Source organism: Sitodiplosis mosellana, unplaced genomic scaffold (assembly GCF_009176505.1).
Source record: "Sitodiplosis mosellana isolate CC-2019 unplaced genomic scaffold, AAFC_SMos_1.0 Smas_scaffold_1, whole genome shotgun sequence".
In the NCBI taxonomy this organism is placed as follows: Eukaryota; Metazoa; Arthropoda; class Insecta; order Diptera; family Cecidomyiidae; genus Sitodiplosis; species Sitodiplosis mosellana.
Window position 1 is genome coordinate 8,535,122 of NW_022595244.1, and position 23,254 is coordinate 8,558,375.

The window sequence follows — 23,254 nt, forward strand, 5'->3', positions numbered from 1 at the left end:
TGTTTGTGCCTTGGCACTTTTGCATGTCATTTAATACCCGGACGTCGCAAACGATTTATGTACTTCATTCGTGTGACATCTAACATACACTTTCAGAATGGGAATTGTTGAACGGCAAAGCGCGCGCGACACACACACACACACGCTCTTTGTTTACTTGCTCTGGCTGGCTGCAATGCATTCTACGCTGGGCTGATTTGCCATTTCGCATGGAGCTTAGCATTCCATAAAATGTTTACGAACACCATGATTTATTTGGAAAATGGTCATAACGAGATTCCTAGTTAATCCCTCAAAACAAGAGAAATTCATTCGTTCGTACCGGAGTTTAAGCCGAATATTTCAATCATCATCTGAAGAAATATTCGCATATTTTGAAGAATGTCAGCGAGTCCAATTCGTTCTGTTTAGCTTGTTTTATCACTTTAAGCATCATGTCATTTGCAAAGAGAGAAAAAATAGCGTTGCCAAGTTGTTTATATGACTCATTTCGACCGACCGTACATAATCAATGTGACGCTTTAATTGGCTGTATTTTTCCAGCATAGAACGCACGCTTGACACGCGTAACGCTAATTCGACAATTTCATCTAGACTTTTTTTTTGCACGCAATAAATCAGCGCAAGTGAAGCAAAACCCAAAATATGCTAGCGATGAGGCAGTCTCATATTAAGTGAAACAATATCTTAATGCTATTGGATTTCTTATTCAATGAAATCACTCACGAGAAATTCAATCGATATAATTAGAGTGATGATGTGGAATTTTTGCAAAAATTATTAAAGTTCGTTGGTTTGTACGGAACAAGGCCACGAATTATATTTATTTCTGGTGCATGGATAAAAATTAAGCATCTTCCATTGTTTATGAACTGGCTGCAAATTCCATCGGAACAACTTATTTTGGATGCGAACACGATGCGGCCATTTTAAATCATTACGGCATTGATTAAGCCGCTTTTAAAAAGGCAACAGATTGGATGCCCATTACATCCGAATGAATCGTGGGCGATGCACAATAATGAACTCTCAAGTGCCTGAACGATCGTGCAGTGCCCGCCGTTGGAGAGCATGCCGTTCGGTCAAACAACCAAAACAATTTAATGGAATCAGTAAAACAAAACAATAAACAAATCGCATCCGTCGATCGGTCATACGAAGGAACGCGTGTGCGCTCGTGCACTCACACTCTCTATCACACACGTTCTCTATCTCTCTCTCTCTCTTCAGTCTATTCGACCGGCTTCGAATTTAATTCCTGTACGTAATGTGTGCGTACTTTCATGTACAGCATCGTTTTGCATAGACCTTGAACAAAACCAGTCAGTTAAACTAATGTCAATGCCACAACAATGCTAAACGCATACGGTAATAGCGGCAGCAGCGGTGGCGACGACGACGACGACGAAAATAATAATCGTAATAAAATTAACAACAACACATCAACAGCGAAGCCGAGGCAGATGTAATCGAGTGAAGCCAATACAAAAACGAGCGCACGGAAAAATCATCGAAAGTCGAAACGAACGTCACTTCGTCATACACTCATCGTAGTTGTAGTCGTCGCTAGTGATCTCTGCTTACTCGCGTGCTCACACAATACACACCGATAAAAGTTGCGCTCATGAGCAAACAAATACACACAGATCACATGAAAATTGTTGTGATCTATTTGGCGTGACTTGGTGTGCGAGTGGCGTTGCCAACGCTAGAACACATTGAAAATAGTTAGGCAAGCGAGTTTAACTATTTCAAACGTTTGTTTAAGTATAGAGAGAAAAAACATGCGGTTTTTCTTATTTATTTACATTTATAACTCTTTTGCCGCTCAATAAACTGTTTGCTCTCTTGCTCCGTCTCTCTCGCCCGCTCGCTCACTTTTGATCGTTGACTGTAAACGGCATCCAATGTATGGGTGTGCGAACACGATCGCAATGTATGAATGAGAGGTCTTGCATGAATAAATACCGACGGCGAATGGTTGGTGTGGAAAAAATGCGCGTAGAAGCCGGGATAGAGACAGATATAGTCGATAACAAAAAAACGAGCGAATAGATGCTATTTGCTTATGCATGTCGAATGAGTATTTCTCGTGTTTGTTTTATCGTCGCGTGATTTTCATTTTATCTGCATTAAGAATTATCGTGTCTGCTGTGTGTGTGCTCTACTCCAAACCATTGTTTGTTGATATATCAATTGCGTTTGTTATTGAATGAATAGCATTGAATTTTTGCTTACTTGAATCCTTTGTCATCATCGATGCCGTTGATGCCACCATTTGAAACTGGTTCATCTTTCTTCAGGCCATTTGTGTCGAATGGTGAATTTTGCTTTTCTTTCTCATCGTTTGTCTGTGCGAGTACCGAAAATAGAACAATAAATGTCGTTTTTAATGAATAATTAACCAACGGACGTGTTTACGTTTCAAAAAAGGGTTTTTTTCTGTTATTTTTCACTTACCTTATCATTTTCATCGAATTTCAAGCCACGCAGACGAGATTCCATATTTGATAATGGGCTTTCTTTATTCGTGGGCGAACCACCCAAAACGTATTCGACCATTTTCACCCCAAGGCCGCCAGTCGAATCACGTGGACTATATGAATAGATTTGGAGAACAAAAGAGACAACATTTTATAAAATGAAACGAAATTAAAGTTATTACAGCTGAAAACATTTCAAAAACTTCGCCAGAAAAGTTTATCATGGAGACAATGGGCAAGAGCATTGCAGGGATTCTCAAATCAAGTCGCTCAAGTTTTCTTTCTGTTCTCTTGTTTTTCTTCTGCTGTTGTTGTTGTTGTTGTGCGTGTATACAACAGAAAAACAACAAAATAAATATGCAGTAGAAATTCTTGATTCTTTTTCACTATTATTGTTATTGTTTGCCCCTCTACATCCACTTGAAGCGAAGCATTTTCAATTTTCGTCTGCATTGTGTGCTTCGTCTTTGATCCACTTAAGCAATATCCATGTTTCTGATCCACAAACGACCAACGCTGCAACTAATAAAAAGCCAAATAAAATAAATAGCAGACGCTTTCCAGCGTTAGATTACAAATTGCATTGGATTATCTTGCACTTATCTGGCTTTTATGTGACCGTTTCATTCTTTTTATTCTTTTCTTTGCATTGTTCTAGTGATGCAGCCGCTGTTTTCGTCGCAGACACAGGGCTACAATGCACAAATAAACTGGGCATTATATTCAAAATAACAACAAATCAGAGTCAATGAAAACAAAAAACAGAAACGTCATGAAAACCGGGAGGCTGCAACATTGACATCTTTCCATACTAATTTGACGTTTGTCAGTGGTGAACGATTTTACAGCGCCATCTGCACATATTTGACTATTCAAAGTGAACTAGCTGTCATCAGTATCGATGATAATTTTCAATGTACCGTTTACGACCCAAAATTGAGCATCGATGACTCAACGATACTGACGACAGCTAGTTCACATTGAATAGTCAAATATGTGCAGATGGCGCTTTTTGTGTTTGAAGCGCAACGTTGCAGCTGCCCGATGAAAACGATATGCACACAAATAAATGTTCACATGTATGTATACAAAACGGAATTTCATGCCATCACAAACGGAAAATGAATATTCATAAGGCTTTCTTTTTGTAATTTGGCTCGTTTTTCCGTTGTCGACTCAGAACGAGGAGTGAGCAAGGGAAAGAGATAGAGTGCAAGAGAGAAATTTAAGTAAAATTAGCACGAAAAACTTCTAAACGATGTTTAAATAAAGTAAAGTCGTAGCCATGGAGCAAAAACAGCCAATTGTATATTCCGGTCGGTATTTTTTTCTTTAATTTTCAAATTGGAAGAGACGTCTCCTCTTCCCTTTTATGTGCCAAACTCCGAACTTTGGCGTTGTGAGTACAAACAGTCGCCGACGATGGAATAGTCGATGTGAAGTCTCCATGTCACTTCCCAAATGGCCGATGTGAACAAACTTAATCTATCCAGTCTTTCGGAACTGTATTACCAAGTTTGCTTGGCGTTTAGCCAAATTTTAATGAAAAGTTCCATGCACGAGACGATACTCATACTTTGCTCGCCTATGTGTTTGTTTGACTCTCTCTCTCTTTCATTCTCCAATGTTTGAATTTTGCTGCTCCATTTCACGAGGCTACATGTGCATGTATGCTCATTGCCTAAATATTCATGGATCCCGATGAGATTGCAAAAACAACAACAACAACAACAACCGAAAGAGAAAAAAAGCAGCCAAAAATCATGGACTCTCTTGACTACCATTATTTTTTTCGATTTCATTTTCGTTTTTATGGCAAATTCTTCTCGTTTTTGGTCGGTTTGTTTTTGGGACGAACACGAGTCTGGTGCGCGCGGTTGGTTTCATTTACGCGATTCCTTTTCTTGACTTGACATCGTATATTACAAATCTAAACCCATTTTACGTTTGTTTTTGCTCGTTTTTTTTACAAAAAAGTATATTTATTTTTGGCATTGCAAATTGGGAACATGCATCACTGCCACTACCGCTCTCATTGTTATTCTTAGCCGCTGCTGCTGCCGCTGTGCAAACATATCATGTGCAATTTCAATGCTTCGTAAAACATCTGATAAGAAGATTACCCTGTTTTTCGTTTTGCGGTGCGATTGGTTTGTTTTTTTCTCATTTCTCTTTCGGTCGCTCTCGCTCTCCTGCCTGCCTCTGCATTCGTTGTCAACGAAATGTGGCACATTTTATGAAATATTGCGTCCGTTCAAATGGACAAGTACAATTGCATGTGAAGACTGTGTCACAGTAAATGGGCGCAAACGACCACACTGATGGCTACGATGACGACAACAAACATATAGCGGCTTCGCGCATTCTCTCTCGCTCACTCGCTCACTCGCGCACGGTACAGAAGATTTGATTTAACAGCAACATCAACAAAAACAAAACTAAACAGACAAAATTAAAGTGTGCAAATACAGAAAGACTGAGAATTATTTAATTATGCTCATGCTCCATGATCCGGATATCCGGCTTTTCTATTGTTTTTATGTTTCATCTCCCTGCTTACTGCCATTTTTTTCTCTTTAGAAATTTCAGTTTCAAGTGACACATGTCACTGTAACCTATGAAATCCCGTGTTTATTACGGCTGCTGTTGCTGTTGCCATTGTTGTTATTGTGTTGCAGAAATGGGAGCAAAGGTGACGGCATGGATTAAAGACTCAAAATTGACTTGGCAGCTCTTTCGCATCAATTAGAATAAACTTTGTGTGAGCGAAGTTTTTGAAAATGGACGTTAATCCGAGTTGAGTTGGCTTACCTTAAAATGCCAGCACTTGGATTGGAATCATGTGGATAGCGTCGAGGTGGTGCTAAAATGGCTTCACCTTGTGTTGACCAGGTCGAATCACGCCAAACTTGCTCCGGGCCACCGTGTAACTGCAACGGTGTCAACTTCATATCGGACACTCCACCACCTTTCTCCCAGAGTTTCTTTGCTGCCGATGTGTTTATCTGGAAAAGAGGACAGAGAAAAAAATATTAGAAATTGAACGGTTCAAAGAACTTGAAATGTATTTTATTTTATTGACAAGAGTTAAAGTTATGGTTCGGTTTATTGTGTTCACATTGAATCAATCATCGTTTGGCGAAAATGGAAGCGATTAATTTGTACCGAAACCATTTGCGAGATTCTACGCTTAGATCGACTAATCAGAAAGTATGCAACACTGCAATTTTCGGATGCATTTTATGAACTTTGGCATCATTTTGGCTCCCTCACCAGTCCAGTTCCATCGCATATTCGAGCGCAAAATGGTTCGTTGTGTATTTTTATAGAAGCATTTGACAATCAATATCAATTTAATTCAATTAAGTAAATTGTGGCAACGGCGTTGCGGTTTGCAGACAGATTCGAGAGACACACTGAAACAATTGCCATCCAGTGCAGTGCATTAGTTGGGCCACTGCTGCTGCAGCTGCTGAATAAGTAACCATAAACAAAGATTCACACAGCAGGAATCAACACACAGTGGATTTATGATGTGATTATCTGTTTGGTTTACAACCGAGAGAGAGAGAGATAGAGAGAACTATTCCCTCAATCATTTAGCCATTTATCATCATCATTTATGTTTGCGGTGCCCAAAATCGTCCCAATTATGATTCCTCTGCAATATGTTAACCAATTCTTTTTCTCACTCAAACATACAAACATAAATCCATTGGAGTAAAAGTGGAAACCATCCATTTTGAATACATTCAGCGCTGAAGTAAATACAAAATAAGTTCTAAACATTTGTGGAATTTTCTTTGACACAGCGAAAAGAAAATGGAATGTAGAGAAAAAAAATCAATGTCATTATGTTTCATGCTACCCTGGATTGTTTAAACTTTGTTGGTTTTTTTCTTATTTTGTTGTTTATTGTTCCGCTACACAACAATCGGAGATAGGGAAAGAGTAATCGTGCCTAGGCTCCATAATAACCTCACATTTTGTATTTTTCCACATTTTGAAGCAGGAAAAAAAGAGAAACGAACGTACAGTCAAACAAATTTCAACTCGTTCGTAACCAAAGCGTTTGATATAGGAGAAATGAGGCTGGTACTGCTGTTAGCAGCCAAATTTTCCATTCGAAAGAATCGATTAAATGAAAAACACAAAGAGAACAAATGCGAAAATAGCCCATTTTCATGCAAAAGGTCAAAGATCTCGCACAGATTTTTGTCCATACAAATGCAAATGAAGTCTCGCTAGCCGAAAAGTTGAATTTTTATGGGATTCATTTCGAAGCCATTTTTTCGGTGCTTTCATGATACACGCACAACAAACTCGCACACATCCGGATTGGGCGACGAAATATGCTCGTGAAAATATAATTATTGCCAGAGAGAAAAGTTTCTTTGTTGCGCCTACGCAATCCTTATTTACTAGCGTGCTTTTTATTTATTTATTCATTTATCACCATTGTTATCGTCATCGTCATCGCTATCGGCCAGTTACCTGAATTTCAATTGACATGAATTTCAATGGACGCCGACCGACCGGCCGGCCGGGTAACTCTATCGACTGACTCAAGTTTTAATGAAGAATCTCATTCATTTTAGCGACTTTAATTATTCGATCGACCTATGACCTGCCATTCGATGCAAACTTCGAGTGTCGATTGTGTTGAATATGTCAAACAGCTTCAGTGGATTTTTTTTGTATGGCAAACACTTTCCGTTTTGCTACTTAATAATGCAAATCAGATTAAAGTTTGTTGACATCGTGGAAAAAACCTGACGCGTTGCAATTTTTTTCAGTTTCCCGAGATTTTTTGTCTGTGTTTTGAGCCGAGTGTAAAAAAAATATGGTAAAAAGGCAACAGCCTGGCTAATCGATTAAAGACACATAATTTGATTTAAAGCAATTGACGCGTCCTCTTCATAGTACAAATGGTTGGTGTGAATTGTTGTTGGACAATCAATATTTAACATTTCTCTTTCTCTCTCAAACGGGTAATAAATTTTCAGTGAAAATTTTTGATATACTGAAATATTAACATGGGTTCGCTTGAGGACTTCATTAGTGTTTGATGTTCATTTTGTAGATAATTCCATTTGGTTCATTACGTGAAATATCGATTCGATTATTCGATTAAGTTGAAACAATTATTTTTCTGTCACAGTCAAACCCATTCGAGCACATTCTGTCTCTCGGTATCTATTTTTCTCTCGAAATAAAGGAACAAAAAAACGCATAATTTTCGATCAATATTCATGAACTAGAAAACTTTGTAACAACAGTGTATTTTGTACACGCAACACAGACATGGTTACATATTCAAATGGAAGCAAACGGCAAGATGACGGAAAAAAGTGACAAGCAGAGAGAGCGGGAGAGAAAGCGTGCAGCTGAAATGGATAAATATCATGCGAGTGCGATGTAGGCATCAACATGAATTATTGAAATTCCTATAATTGAAGGAACAGAGGTTAACATTCAAAGCGAAAACAATGTATGTGTGTGTTGCATTTGTTTCCAGGCGCTTGACAGCACAACGCTTCCTAGCTTCTTCTCCATCGTCGTCGTCGTCGTCGTCGTCATCATCATCGTCGTTGTAGTCATCGTTCGTGTCAATTTCACATGTGTATAAACCACTCAATTAGAGTTAGATAATAGGTCGACGCCAAATGATACCTCTGAGACCACTTCAGCCGTACCGAATGCACACACAACGGCCATCAAATGAGCACATCGACCAAACAATTGATGATAAAACATTGCAATTATAGTGCATATTAAGACTTACTGGCGTCATTGCCATACATTTTTTTCTTCGCCATTCTGCTGATGATAATAATGTCATTCCATCCAGTTCATTAGATATGAGCCGCGCCATCTTCTCTAACTCACTCGGCCCTCTCGCCAAATTGGAATTTTGATCAATGAAACAAGTTATTTTGCTCAATAATAATAAAATGTCTCTCGCAGAAATACCACTTAATTTTCACCATCGAAATAGCTGAGCTGTCGCACAAATGCATTTTATAATAATGAAATTCTTTTTCGCGACGAAGAAATGCACTTTGAACGAAAGATAAAGTGCTTCTGGTTGAAGTGGCGGATAAATGCCAGGCGCGAATTGAAAAGACATGCACAGCCAAAAAAAAAATCGGATATTCATAGCTGAAAAATGGATTTATCCACGGAAATTGCGCAAATGGAGACAAATTAGGATGATAAATGAAGATTTCAGATAAATGTTCAAGCGAACGGGAAAATATGAACAAAACGTAGTAGAAATGCTTGCGCAAATACGCCGGCAAGCGAATGTGTGAAATGTTGCTCCGGGAGACATTTTCAATTGGGTGTTTGTGTGAGTGTGTGCGTTTCTTATAAATAACCACGAAAAATATTGCTTGAAAGCTCATAAATAAAAAGCATATATACACACACAGTCGTTCGTTCGTTTCTGGTGCCAGACCAGAAAAAGCCTGGTTTGGAAGGAGGTTTGTTTTGCTTGCACATTTCCTTAGTGTACCCAAAGTATTTTTTTTTTCACTTGATACGTTGCTGCTTCCCTTTTTCTCGAGACCAGAGCAAGAAAAAAAATCATTCGCATTAAATTACACGTCGTCATTTGCTGCTCCCATGTGCAAAGGCTCATATAGAAATTGGTTCAGTGAACACTGAATACTCAACAAAACGAATACACATAAAAACATTGAACAAGTATTCAAACCCACGAGAAAATGAATTTTTAGCAGGGGCTTGCGTTTTCGAATTCATTTGTTTCGTTGTTGTTGGTGGTGTTGCCGTTGTTAAACCATATTTGCGCTTCTCACTCTCTCGTCTAGGCTCTGGATTAGTTTTTGGCCCGCTTTTTCTTTTGCACTGTAATGTACAAATTTATTACGTGTACAAAAATTGAAAGTGGAGATATTGTGTGTCGTTGGCAAAAAATTTCCGGAGCGAATAATTTCCCGATGACAGCTCGACCGATTAACGATTCACTTACACCGAATTTCCTGTTTTTTTTTTCTCTCTCACTTGACATCCCAAGAGCAAGAAAATAAATGCCCATTTTCAATCGTTTCCACACCGACACACAAAGCGTAAATTCAATGAAAGTGATTTACTTCTTTCGACTCTTTTTGTCGTTGGTGCTGTTGTTATTGATGTTGTACCGAACAATTTTTTTGCACAATGCCGAACGCATGAAAATGATAATCAAAACGTGGATCCGTTTGCCGTGCTATTAAGGCGATGGAAATGAAAAGTTGTCGAAAGATGACTCTTGAATCTTCTGTTTGAGACGCTTTTTCGCCCCCAAAGAGGGCGAGCGGCGTTCTACCGATGCTGGAACGTTGTATGGGATTTATCGAATGGAATGTTACGCAGAATGTCTTTATGTCTCAACATGTCATCACACGAAAATGGTCAATATAGTGGAAACGTTGTAATGAGCAATCTCATCGGGAGATGAAAAAGGGAGAGAGAAGCATAGCATAAGCCCTTAGAATTGACGAGAATAATGCTGCTTGGAAGAAAACGGGCATCAAGTTGCAAGTAATAGCCAAACACATAGCAGTAACATTGCCAGACACTAACTCTGATTTGTTGCTTGTGTATATATAAAATAGAGTTTGTGTGCCTGTGCCTGTGCCTGTGTGAATACTATATTGTGTGTGAGAAATTTATTTTTTATTAAGGAATCGATTTCATTTATATATACTCTATTCCATGTCTTTCAGTAGCATATGATTTTGGTCATTGAGTCGAACGGCAGCGACGACATATAATATTATCAAGTAGATGTCTATGACTCAGCCGGAGCACCGACACTCTCGTACACTTTCGATTCGTTCATACAATTTTGTTTTTTCGTTTCGGTTTCAAATATTATGGTAACATTGCGTGAGAGTGCTGAAATGGCTGCAGAGAAAAATGCCATGAAACGCACGTAAGTACACAAATTATTTGGACTAGTTTTCTCTTTTAGTTTAACTGTCAAATACGAACGAAAAAAAAAACATGGCGAAAAAATGTTCTCTGTCGGATTGTATAAAATAACAAAAGAATGCTGCTGATAAAGGCGTCGAACAAGTTAAAATTGAACGAAAATAAACAAACAAACGAATGAATGAAGGAAGAGAAAACAAAATGTCCAGAAATATTTTGTGTTGTTGCTGGTATTTTTGCGCGTGGTTGAATTGATAGCTAAAAATACGGTGGTATGAGAGATAAGCATTTGGCTTGGTGTAGTGTATGGATTCGATTACATTTGTCGACGTTAGACGGTAAACAAGAAGCTGCACTCACTAAATCAATACATGCTTGCAAACAATAATAATGGACAGAAAACAGGCAGAGAGGTAAAATAAAGACGTGAGTTTATGACTGTGCGCACTTACAAACCACTTTAGTTGGATCGTTGGCAAACACGCATATGTATATAAAGTGAATAAAGACAACCATCGTCGAGGAGAATATTTGGTGTTCTGCACGGAGAAAAAAAAAAGAAGAACTACGATGGCTGAAAAAAAAGAAACAAGAATCTCTGGGGCTTCGAATGCATCGAAGAATGGCGACCGAATGGGAAAATAGAGATAGAGAGCGCGAGGAAGAGAGAGCGAAAGAATGAGCCGCCGATGTATTCATAACAATTTGATTTGTTCTGCACATTCCATTGCACGTCGATATTAGACCGAGCGAACGCTTACAAAAATGCCAGCAGATGTAAATGTGAATATCAGCATGAGGCCTTTCAAGAGGACAAAACAAAATCTTCAATAACGTTGGTATTCGTTATTGATGCCAGCGCAAAAAGAGAGAGAGAGAGAGATTTGAGCTCTCATTGGTGGGCAATATTACAATCGTTTACGATAATTTCAGTCGAGTCCATTTAACTACTGATGACTCTATTGGATTTCGCACAACAATACAATGGCAGCGCGTCTGCTGGTTAAGCACACACAATGTCCAAAACAAAAACCGGTGGAAGTGCATATATTGAATTAAATGAAAATGTTTGTCACTTGTTCTCTTTTTTATGGGGCTTTTGTCTCACGCTGATACATTTTTATTCGTGCACAACCACATACTCATTCGTTCGTTTTGTTTCCTATCTCAATCTATCGCGTGAACAGAGATTTGCGTGAAAATTCCCGCTACTTGGGGCGCAATGCATCATCATGTATATCAATTTACGTGCAATGCATTCAAATAAATGGATAGATGAGCCATTTCGGTTGTTCATTCATTTAGCGTAATCCAAACATTTGGATTAAATGCTTCATTCTATTGCCTAGGCTCAACGCGCTGCGCAATCACATAACACCCGAAAAATAATAACAACAACAATAACAAAATTCACAGCCAAACCGGCCATTATTCCTTCAAACGGCTTCAGTCTGACTGACACACATATATCACGATAAAATAGTTTGCCTGCATTTCCACCACGTACATTTAGCCGCGAGAAAGTGAGTACACAATTCGATTGCTGCCGTTCGTTATCAATCAGATCCGTTCGATAACCCACCCAAGTCAAAGAACAAGTTTTAATTGTTTTTACAATTTTAATTAAAAGCCACACATACAATACACTCGAAACTAAATTAAAACTATACACCACCAGTTTATAGTCGCTAAAGGCACCCACAACTTTTAGTTTAAACAATTTACAAAGAACTAGAAAGCTTTACACGTACAAAAGAAGCAAAGGTTGTTTTATTACAACACCGTTACATACGTTTGCGACCCTTACACTTCGATTGTCGATACTGCTATGGAATCGACCGGTTGGTTTTTATCAAACAAGAATTCGATCAGATCGAATGAATGCGAACTGTGTGTTTTTGATCGCCGCAAATGCTTTGTATCTGTATTTGTGCAGCAGCCACACAAAAGTTAAAGTGCTGACGAAAATCTAATGCGAGCGAACACAGAAAAGAGGAGAAAAAAATCGAGCAAAACAAGCGAAAATCCCAAAACAAAACACCGAGAAAAAAAATCAGCACCAACGTCGGTTAATATCAACCGCTTTAGAATAAATCGCGACTTCCCTTTCTACCGCATTGCGGAAAGCGGTGTCGCATTCATATAAGCCAGCCACAGACGAACCAAAAGCTAATGGAATGACCAGGGAAGCAAATGTAACAATGACATAACTTATGTAATCAATTACAAGAGAGGAGAGGGAAAAAAAAACATGAACACACGCATTTGATGCTGATTTCAAGCGCACGCTTCAGGTTGCAATGGGAACGAAAAAAAAATCACTATAATTAAAATGTGGTATAACCCAAGCAGAGTCGATCATAGCACAGAAACATCATATGTTCGGTTCTGCAACCGATATGAAATCAATATCGGTCATCAGTTGAATGATGTTTGTTTTTGTGCTCACATTTAGTAGTAGCAATTTGTTTGGTCGTTCCATCGCCAATTTGCGGCATCAGCTTTCAACTCCTTAATAGATGTCATTGGTAAATGCACATGCCAGAGTGTTGGCTGAATTGGCGTGATTTCCGGGCGGTGAATTGATTCTTTTTTCTTTCGCTTTGCCTTTCTTCTTGCCTTTCTTTTTCTTTCTCGGTACAAATTTCGGTTGTACCATCGTTCGGTACGAGAAAATTGCTCGTGTTTCGAATTAAACAGCAACATTTGCGTGCATTTACCCCGAATCGATTCATCTTGTCGGTCGTTATCAATTAATTTTCTTGCAACAATGTCATCAAACGGTTGTTGACCGGCGGCTGTTGCTTGCAAATAACAAGAACAAATGACATTTTTTTTGTTCATAGTCGTCGATGTCGTCGACGTCGTGCCACTACGAACAATTTATCGATTTATGCACGAGCATGTTCTTAAGACAGATTTGCTTTTAAGGAAAGAGACACGTTTGTGTCACCTACGAAGAAAAATTTACAGGAAATTAGCAATGAATCGATCATTGTCCTCTTTCCCTCTTACCTAACCGTAATCGTAAGGAATGCGCAAAATTGCCGACCACTTTGTATTCGACCACAAAAGGATGGAGCAAAAAACACACGTTCTACCATTTCGTTCGGATCTCACTCAAAATGCACCATTCATGAGATGGTAGAAGACAGTCTGTCAAATGTTCTTCTGTTGTGTGGGATTTTCTCAGGAATAAAAAAAAATCTATCTAACACGAATCCGATTGCATTAATTCAAGTTCAAGAAAATGGAATTTATTCAGTTCAACGAGTACACACTGCATTCACACAGTAACCGTGAAATTTTTTTCTTTCTCAAGTTGAATTCGACGAAGCGAGACGACGACGATGACGGCGAGCATACTATTCCAGATTGAATCATTTGATTCATTCTCGTTGTGTTTTCGTTTCGTGCGCAAAAGCGCATTGCATTTAAGACAGGCCAGCAAATGAAAGAAAAATGAAGTCAATTCAAGATGTTGAAAAGCAAGAGTAAAACCGAAGAGCCGGCACTTCAAATACCAAAACCAGAAATGCGATGAGTAAACAACTAATTCGAATGCACGCACACACACACGTACATTCAAGCAACGCGGTCGTGCTTAAGTAATAATTTTATTGCATTTTTAAGTTAGCGTCTGTGAACAAAAACATCAGCAGCAACAGCGGCGACGATGGCAACAGCAACGCGGCTAATACGGCCATAGCGTAAATGTGATCGTCACCATAAAGTTGTTGGGCTAGATCGCGGTTTGTTCACGCTCAATTTTTCTTTTCTTTTTCCCTTCATTCTTCGTTTTACTTTTTTCCCTCTCTCTCTCTCTCTCTCTTATTCTCTCCCTCACTCTATCGTATTTTTATTTGCTCACGTTCCTTTCAACTACATTTTTTCAGCATTCCGTTGGCACTCGTTGCTTGAACTATTCGTAAACAACGAAAATTATATTCTAGTTGCGTTTTCTTCGCCTTTGACAACACAGAAATTCCGTCTAATAATACACGGAATTGGATACGATACAAACACAAGTAGCAAATCGAATGCAACACAACACAAACGGACGGGAAAAAATCGATGCGCTTATGACTCAAAGTGGAATGAAATGAAAGCGAGAGAAAGAAAATGTCGACACAAATCGACTGAAACGACACAGAAGAAAATGCGCGTGCGACCAAACTGATTATGTTTAAATCAAACCAGATGCACGTTCTCAACGTGGATTCGTTGGAAATGACGCCGAAACCGCACAACGACGATGACAATTTTAACGATTTACAGATTTTTATTGAAAGAAACTGTCACTGTTGTTCAAGAGTTTTCTGTCTGTTTTCGTGCATAGCATTTCGCAATGGCATTCATTGACACTTACACAAATGGGAATTTGTCAGGTGAATCTGTGTTTGCAATGCCGCTTAAATCCCTTACCAATGCCACTTGGCTCTTAATCGCTTCAAGTCAAGCACATTGAAATGGGTTTTTGTATGATGCTCGTTGCAGCAGAAACAGCAACATCAAAAGAAACTGGAGCAACATGCATGAAAGATGAAATGAATACAAATCTAAGACGATTTTTACGCTTAATCCGCATAATTTTTTCCCTTTTTTACAGAATGAGAGATTTAGCAAACATAATTCGTTCGTTTGTTAAAGATAGCGAGAGATACATAGAAACGAGTCACACATCTCAAGTTTTTGAGAAACTACCAGCATACATCTCTCAGATGGTTATGTAACGACTGCAGCAATTTTGAAATGTTATCAGAAATTGGATATGTAAAGTTCGAGTAAATATGCGGTTGCTGTTTAAACTTTTAACTCTGTTTGCGAGTGTTCTGACATTCGAATTTGTTGCAAATTCTAATTAAACAGCATTAGAGAACGGAACTTCGGTGCTAATGTGATTGATTTTACTGTACAAGGCGATAGAACCCTTTCGGCATATATTCATTCGAAATGAATCATTTCATTCAGACATACAGTCATGGACTAAATTGAGCGTACGACTGCCAGAAAAATGTATCGCGGACTATTTCATGAACCTAATTTATTTTTTTCAATCAATTCTTTGCACTGTTTGTTGCGTAATTATGTAAACTAATAGTAACCGAGAGAATTTTGAATTTTTTTTTTGGATTTTGTGATTTTTATTGAAAAATGTAGATGAATGTCATTTTTGTGCTGGACAAAATTGAGCGTACGGTCCGTTTAATATTTGTTTAAATAGAGAAAATTCATGGAAATTGAAAAAGTGGGGATACAGTATGATGCACAAGCTCATGTTGCTTCGAAATGGTATATATGTTTTGCTCCACCGAACCGTTGTTTGGGAAATGGAGACGGTTAAACTTTTTTTTTATTTTTCACTTTTATCACCTTCAACACATATGAATATTTCTTGAACCAAGAATGATATTGAAGCATCTTAACCGGCGTTTGAAAGCTTGAGGTTAGACCAACGAAATGCAATAATAACCAACCAAATATTTCGAGTACTTTAAAAGATACAGCCGTGAAAGTATGACAGCTGATGTCAAAATAGCGCCATTTATTTGACATTTGAGGTTATAACTCACAAATGGTAAATTATTTTGACATCTCGTCTTGATCAAATTTACTCTACTCATCAAGTGCTACAACTATGCTGAACATGTCAATCCCAAAAACTAACTCCCTTAAAAAATAAACGCTGAAGTACCACAATGTGGAGTCCATCTAGTATACTCTTATATGGATCATTTCGTATTAACGGATTTTTGGCTGACAAGATGTTGTTTTTTTGCTAGAAAATATTGAGCAAATTTCCAGTTCTTGATGTGAACAAAAAATTATCTCTTCTAGTCATCTCCAAAAAGCAACATCTTGTCAGCCAAAAATCCGTTAATACGAAATGATCCATATAAGAGTATACTAGATGGACTCCACATTGTGGTACTTCAGCGTTTATTTTTTAAGGGAGTTAGTTTTTGGGATTGACATGTCCAGCATAGTTGTAGCACTTGATGAGTAGAGTAAATTTGATCAAGACAAGATGTCAAAATAATTTACCATTTGTGAGTTATAACCTCAAATGTCAAATAAATGGCGCTATTTTGACATCAGCTGTCATACTTTCACGGCTGTATCTTTTAAAGTACTCGAAATATTTGGTTGGTTATTATTGCATTTCGTTGGTCTAACCTCAAGCTTTCAAACGCCGGTTAAGATGCTTCAATATCATTCTTGGTTCAAGAAATATTCATATGTGTTGAAGGTGATAAAAGTGAAAAATGAAAAAAAAGTTTAACCGTCTCCATTTCCCAAACAACGGTTCGGTGGAGCAAAACATATATACCATTTCGAAGCAACATGAGCTTGTGCATCATACTGTATCCCCACTTTTTCAATTTCCATGAATTTTCTCTATTTAAACAAATATTAAACGGACCGTACGCTCAATTTTGTCCAGCACAAAAATGAAATTCATCTACATTTTTCAATAAAAATCACAAAATCCAAAAAAAAAAATTCAAAATTCTCTCGGTTACTATTAGTTCACATAATTACGCAACAAACAGTGCAAAGAATTGATTGAAAAAAATAAATTAGGTTCATGAAATAGTCCGCGATACATTTTTCTGGCAGTCGTACGCTCAATTTAGTCCATGACTGTATATGTCTTGGGGTATACATGTACTTCATTTCAATTGAGTTGAGAAAGAATTTGAAATTCAATCCGGTTCCATGAAGTTCAATTTAAGCGTTTCGTTATCGTCAATTTTTTTTTGTTCTCCTAGCTCACACAGATTCGTTGGAACAATGTTTGAGTAAAAAAAAATGTGGTGGTCACAATTTATTTTCGTTTTCCGATCCGTAGCAACAAACGTACGAAATGATGTCGAAATGCTTCCGAATCCAATTTTTTTCCTTTACATTTCATCTATTTAAACGACGGAAATAACGTTTTAGAATTACTTCGAAATGTGACAGTTGTGTGTGTATGTGTTTCATGAATTTCAAGGTCAAACGTTAAAATCCATCGAACAAATCCATTCGATTTCGTCAATACACAGCCATTCTCACGCGTAATAAATATTAAGTTGAAAGGCTCCACTCATTTTCCATTGAATATCTGGTGGTGTTTGAAATGGATCGATAGCATATTTATATGTATCATTTGGGGGTCGATGAATACGTTTTTTTTGTCTGTGTTTCGTTATCGTTGTGCTTCAATTTGTTTCCGATGCGGCTTTTTGCTATGGAAACGCGTTTTCAATTAACTCGCTGCGCATTATTTCCCCCATCAAATGCACTCAATTCACTTGTTAAATGGAATTCCTCTTGAAAAGTTTCATTGAATTTGCCCGGTTTATAAAGCAAAACAACCATTTTTCTTCGGAAAAGAACGTAAAACAGAAAAAGGAAAAAAAAGCGTTTCGATAGCAATTTCACTTGAATAAACAATTTCGATGGCAAATGTGCACTGTTAATGATGTTTGAAAACTTGGTGCAGTCAATTTTAAACGGCCAAATGAACATTCGAAACAAAGCGACGAAAGCTTGAGCGATGGCAGTGTACTAATGACCGAAATGGATTTATTTCAAGGATAAAAGATGCGTGTATCGCGTTGAAGAAACACGTGCATGGTCTTAATATGTTATGGGTTTCAATTGTTACTTTCATTGAAAGGCGGCCATCTGTAGCGTACAGCCAATGAAAGCAGCACGAGCGAGACATGCGAAGAATGAGACATACACACACACACACACCGGGAGAGAGAGCACTGAAACGCACGTTTTAAGCGAATTCAATAAAAATTAAAATGAATTTAATATGATTTGGCTTGTCATGTACACATAACAATGAGGCATTGAATGGTAGAAGATGTATTCATGTACATTGTGCAGAACATACTCAAAATCAGCATGCATTGCGAAATTGAGAATTCCACTCAATCCATTGAATCGAATGTCTTCTTCATTCGTTCGATAAAAAATAAATTGAGAGGCACCGCCATCGCACATACACACTGACTGACTGACTGAATGAATGGCTGGCTGAGATCGCTGATCCAATTGTGGGCCATTGATATAATTCGGTTGCATTCTTATTTCGCGTATAATTCCAATAAATTTTGCCGAGCTACTTCATCTGCCTTTTTTATGGCAAATCGATGCGAATTGCATTCACATTGAAATGATATTGGTAATCAAAACGACTTTTTTTTCTGTACCATTCGCTTCGTTTTTCTCTTTCGCCGCATTGCTATTCTCTGGTGGCATTTTCACAGTGCTGAAGCTCACACAATTTTTGCCGTTTGCATGCTTGGTTCGTGCTTCATTTTTCTTCGCTATATTCACGAAAATTGTGGAACGAAGAAAAAAAAACACAATTGAATGTATCATACATAACATACGTATCGTCGTCATATGGAGCACTACTATCTGGAATAAGTAGTTGTTTCTTCCTGCTCTTTTTTCTTGTGCATACTGTTCGCCGTCAGCAAGCCAGAGATACACACACACAGAGAGAGAGATAGAGAGAGAGAGAGAGAAGGGACAGAGTACATGTGCAATTGAGGCTTGTTGGCAAAAGTAAAACCACACAATGACTGTCGTCACACTTGCATTGCATCCAGTTATGCATTACGTCTGGACTCGTTCCGTTGCTTGTCGATCGTTGCTGCTGCTGCTGTTGCTGCTTCCCTTTTTTCACTTCTTTGCATGTGCAATTCACTGAATGTGCAACCTCTTTGCCAATTTACTTGAGCTCCACTCGGCAAGTGCTGGGTTTTATTGCTTCTGGTCGAATCGGAAACGACGAAAAGTGTTTAACAGAGGCTTTCAGTTTTTTGCCACCATTTTTTTTTTGATAAATCATTTGAAATCAAAGTTTTCCTCCCCTCACGTCGCTCCATGTCGAGGGCAATGAGTTTGAGTGCCGAAGACGCTTCACTCAATTTTAATACAATGAATTTCCAAACAGTTTATCTCATAGTTCTGATATATGTACACATGCTGAATTTTGGGACATTTTTATAGCGAAAACTTTATGAGAACGTTCAATGAATAGCGTACGAGTATAAATAGTTTGGAAGTATGCAATGAAATCACCAATATTGAAGGAAGCGTGCACATACAACCGCAGGGGATTCTTTGTCAAAGTTATGACTTTGTGTTATGTCGCGCACACATTTAAAGTAAAATGTATTAAAAGGAATTTCATATTTAAACATAATCATGCATACGTGGTGCAATATACGTCGCGCATTTATGTGCTTTAAGTGATGATTTCATGTGAGTGAGATAAAGATGAGCGAGCGAGAGAGAGAGATAGGGGGAAAAATGGAGAAAGAAGTATGTACGCGCAAAATGAGAAATAATTTAAACCGCAAAGCAATGTGCAACAAATATGTTCGACGGTGAATGTTATGTTTATGTATGATAGTTTGGCGATGCAAGTCCTTAAACCAAAAATAGTTGAATTTCGTAGTTTGTTTGTTCGGTTGGTTTGCGGAGCAAATTCGAAACATACCAGAGCCAAATGTGCGACAGTAATAATAATTTAATGGCATGCATGCCGGCATTTGTGTGTAGCGGTAGGTGTGTATGCATTCACATTCGAAACATACAAAGTACATGCTGCATTCGACTTCAGTTTGTATGGAGTTATCGTGCCAGTGAAATGAAATTTAATTTTCCAAAGAACAACATTTCAACGACGCACAACTTAACATTTGTAAGAAAAGTGCACATTTTCTTTTTCCACTCAACAAATACCTCTCTACGTTTGACTTCGTCTGTTGTTGCCGCTGCTGCTATAGACTCATTAGCTCTCTTTTCAGCTTGTCATATTTTCTCGTTATGCTAATTAATAAAGCGAGCACGCAACGCTTTAAGGATTCGATTAACTCAGTCAGATGGTGAATGAAGCCGTCGAAAGTGTTTCGAACAAGACAGAGTTCGTGATATTCTCAACTTGGCAACCTGTTTTGAAACCAAATTGTCCCCGCATTTCAGTGTCTTCATTAATTTGGAAATCTATTTTAATGGGCATAAAAAATGAGCGTACCGCGCCGCGTACGTTTTCAAGAACAATGAGAGTGTATCATTTCTCTTTATGTCACCTGTCACACGAATAATGGCAAAACCTCTCGTAGTCAAAAGAATGACCGTAAAAGAAGTCTCATTTTGGCAACTCCCACATAGCAAAATGTGTGGTGTCGGTGACAATGATGGCGTTGACGGAAGTATTTGCTTCGTTACTTTTTTCCCCTCTTTCTTCTCTTAATGCCTGGCCTGATGCTTGGAAACAGATTAGATGGGTTTCTGCAAAACCGTACAAATCCTGGCCAAATGCATTCATTGCGGTTTTCTCCTGAGATAGTTCGTGGAGTTTTTTACGACTGTAATTGAAATTCTTGCCGTAAAGTTCTATCAAATGTTTTGCTACTTTTCAAAGTAAACAGGTTTTAATGCTTTTGCAGCAGTGGAGCGTTCGAGAGCCGTTGTATACACAATACTTATTGACGCTGTAGTACATAAACGGTGAACGTGAAAGAAAAGAGCGAGCGAGCGAGAGAGAGAGAGAAGAAGCGAAACAGTACACAAGTTGTGTGTAACACAACAAGTTTCCACGCATTTGTGAGTTGCGCGAGAAGGTGTGTGTTTACATCGTTTCTGTGTGGAAACGACAAGCGCGCGTGATATTGGAATTGAATTTTGCCCGCAAAGCAAACGACGCGACAAAATTTAACGACAAAGAGAAAAAAGCGCAAAATGTTGTCGCGAAAATCAGCCGAAGCGAAATGATTTGCGTTAAGTACTTGGGAAATTGTCATAATTCGTGGAATTGGATTGAAGTGTCTGATTAGGTTTTTGCTTCTTCTTCTTCAAGTAATTTGATTGGAAATGAGTAAATTCACTAGAAAATTGACGACGGAAGTTTGATTTTGGTGCGCATTTCTCCCATTTATTTTCGCTGAAATTGAAATAAAAAGCAGAAGACACTTACCGAGCTTGTGTTGCGGCTTTGCAAAAATTGGTTTTGCGGTTGCATCGCATTCAAATGCTGAGACTGCATCATTTGATTTTGTTGTTGATCAGTTTTTGGCGACATATTTACACCATTTATATTGACGCTGGGCTGCATGTGATCGTACATACCAACGCTGCTGCTTTGCATCGATGGTGGCATTTGCATTGTGGCCATTCCACTGTTGCTATTCATTCCGCTGTGATTCATATTTGGGCCGCAACTCAAATGGTTCGGCAATTGATGCTGCAAAGGAACCAGGTTTTTATTAAATTTTATTGATTGAATAAGTTAGCAAGTTTGTTTGGAAGCAAACGAATAAATGCTTACCGTTGGCTGACGGCTACGATCCTGCTGATTTTGCATTTGCTGATGCAACGATGGATTCAACATCTGTGGCAATGACGGTGGCTTACCGATTGTGTTCGGTGGCACTTGATGTGATTGCTGTTGCGATTGCTGCATTGAGATGCCACCACCGATCGCCGATATTGGATTTGAATTCATCGGACCATTGTATTTCCATTTATCTTGACTCTAAAATTGTTGAGACACGAAAGAAAAAACACAAAAATTCAATTGGAAACATTTTTTAATTTAATTTAATTTATCCAACAACAACGTTCTGATTGAAACTGAATCATTAAAATCAAAATTCTTGTTTCGTTAGTAATTGTGAGACAATGTTTGAATTTTCAATTTTCATATCACAAACACACATCGATTGGGTTAAACAATTTATCACACCCGACCGACTCATTCATTATATGTATACATACATACGCTTCTATTTTGTCCATCAAACAAATATGAATTTATAGCATAATCGATTTGGTCAGCTGTTTTATCGATTTTCGAAACGAAGCCGAATCGCTTTGCTTCGACCGATCAAATCGTTGTATTATAAACAAATCGTTCTATTTTTAAGTAAAAAAAATCCAATAAACAAGCATTCACAAGCCCCGAGTCAACACGCAGTGAAAAACTGATTAAGGCAGTAGCAACGACGGTGGATATATGTGCCCGCTAGCAAGACCACTTATACACTCATTGTTCGAATGTTCGTTTGTGAGATCGTCGACAGATTTAGTGGAACATTCCCCCGAATGTGAATCCATTAAATGTTAAATGAAAATCCAGCGCCGCACACTGCTTGAATTGGCTTGTCAATGGATTTTCGGTTGGGATCTGTTTCGGTTCACACTAATTTCCACTTTGAATAAATGAAAAGTGGTTTGGCTTGTCAAAAAGAACCATCGAAATCACATTAGTTAATTAAAAATGAAATAGACGAGAATATGGAGCGAATGCATTTTAATGGCGTTGTTTCAGTTTTTTTCATTCATTTTCCTCAATGGCTTTCGATATGATTGTTCCATTTTTTTTCTACAACGACGAAGCGGGGGTTCAATTGTATTCAACGGCCGAATACAATGAAAGTGTTTAATCATAGTTGCCACGGGCAACATGTATTCCATTTTGTCTATATTACATATTTCCATAGCTCTATCCGCTTTTTCCAGCTCTAAATCACTGTCATTCGGGTGTGTTCCAACGTATGGCTTGGTTCAGCTCAGTGTGTACTGCAGTACCAGTGCCAGTGCCAGTTCAGCTGATATTGTTCATGCATTTGCGTGCGCCAAACTTACATCCGACGACGCAATGAACCAATACACAAATACATACACAGAAGAGAGAGAAAAACAATAAACGGTTCACGAGTTGTGAAACTAAATCGACAATGCTTATTGTAATTTGCTTGCAGTGGTGAATACGAGACATCATTTTTAAATTAACGAAATTCCAAATTCTTCAATTGGAT

The 23,254-nt window shown here is 38.2% G+C and overlaps 1 protein-coding gene across 7 annotated transcripts in view; it reads right to left on the reverse strand.

The window, feature by feature from the left end:
- Window positions 1–23,254, reverse strand: part of LOC129573597 (maternal protein pumilio-like) — a 190,465-nt gene that overhangs the window by 154,864 nt on the left and 12,347 nt on the right. For all 7 annotated transcript variants that reach the window (XM_055454380.1, XM_055454344.1, XM_055454362.1 and 4 more), the window contains 5 exons: window positions 21,763–21,969; window positions 21,412–21,678; window positions 5,295–5,488; window positions 2,461–2,596; window positions 2,239–2,351 (listed from right to left, as the gene is read on the reverse strand). In XM_055454380.1, coding sequence (XP_055310355.1) covers window positions 2,239–2,351; window positions 2,461–2,596; window positions 5,295–5,488; window positions 21,412–21,678; window positions 21,763–21,969 — 917 coding nt within the window. The remainder of the gene's footprint in view (window positions 1–2,238; window positions 2,352–2,460; window positions 2,597–5,294; window positions 5,489–21,411; window positions 21,679–21,762; window positions 21,970–23,254) is intronic.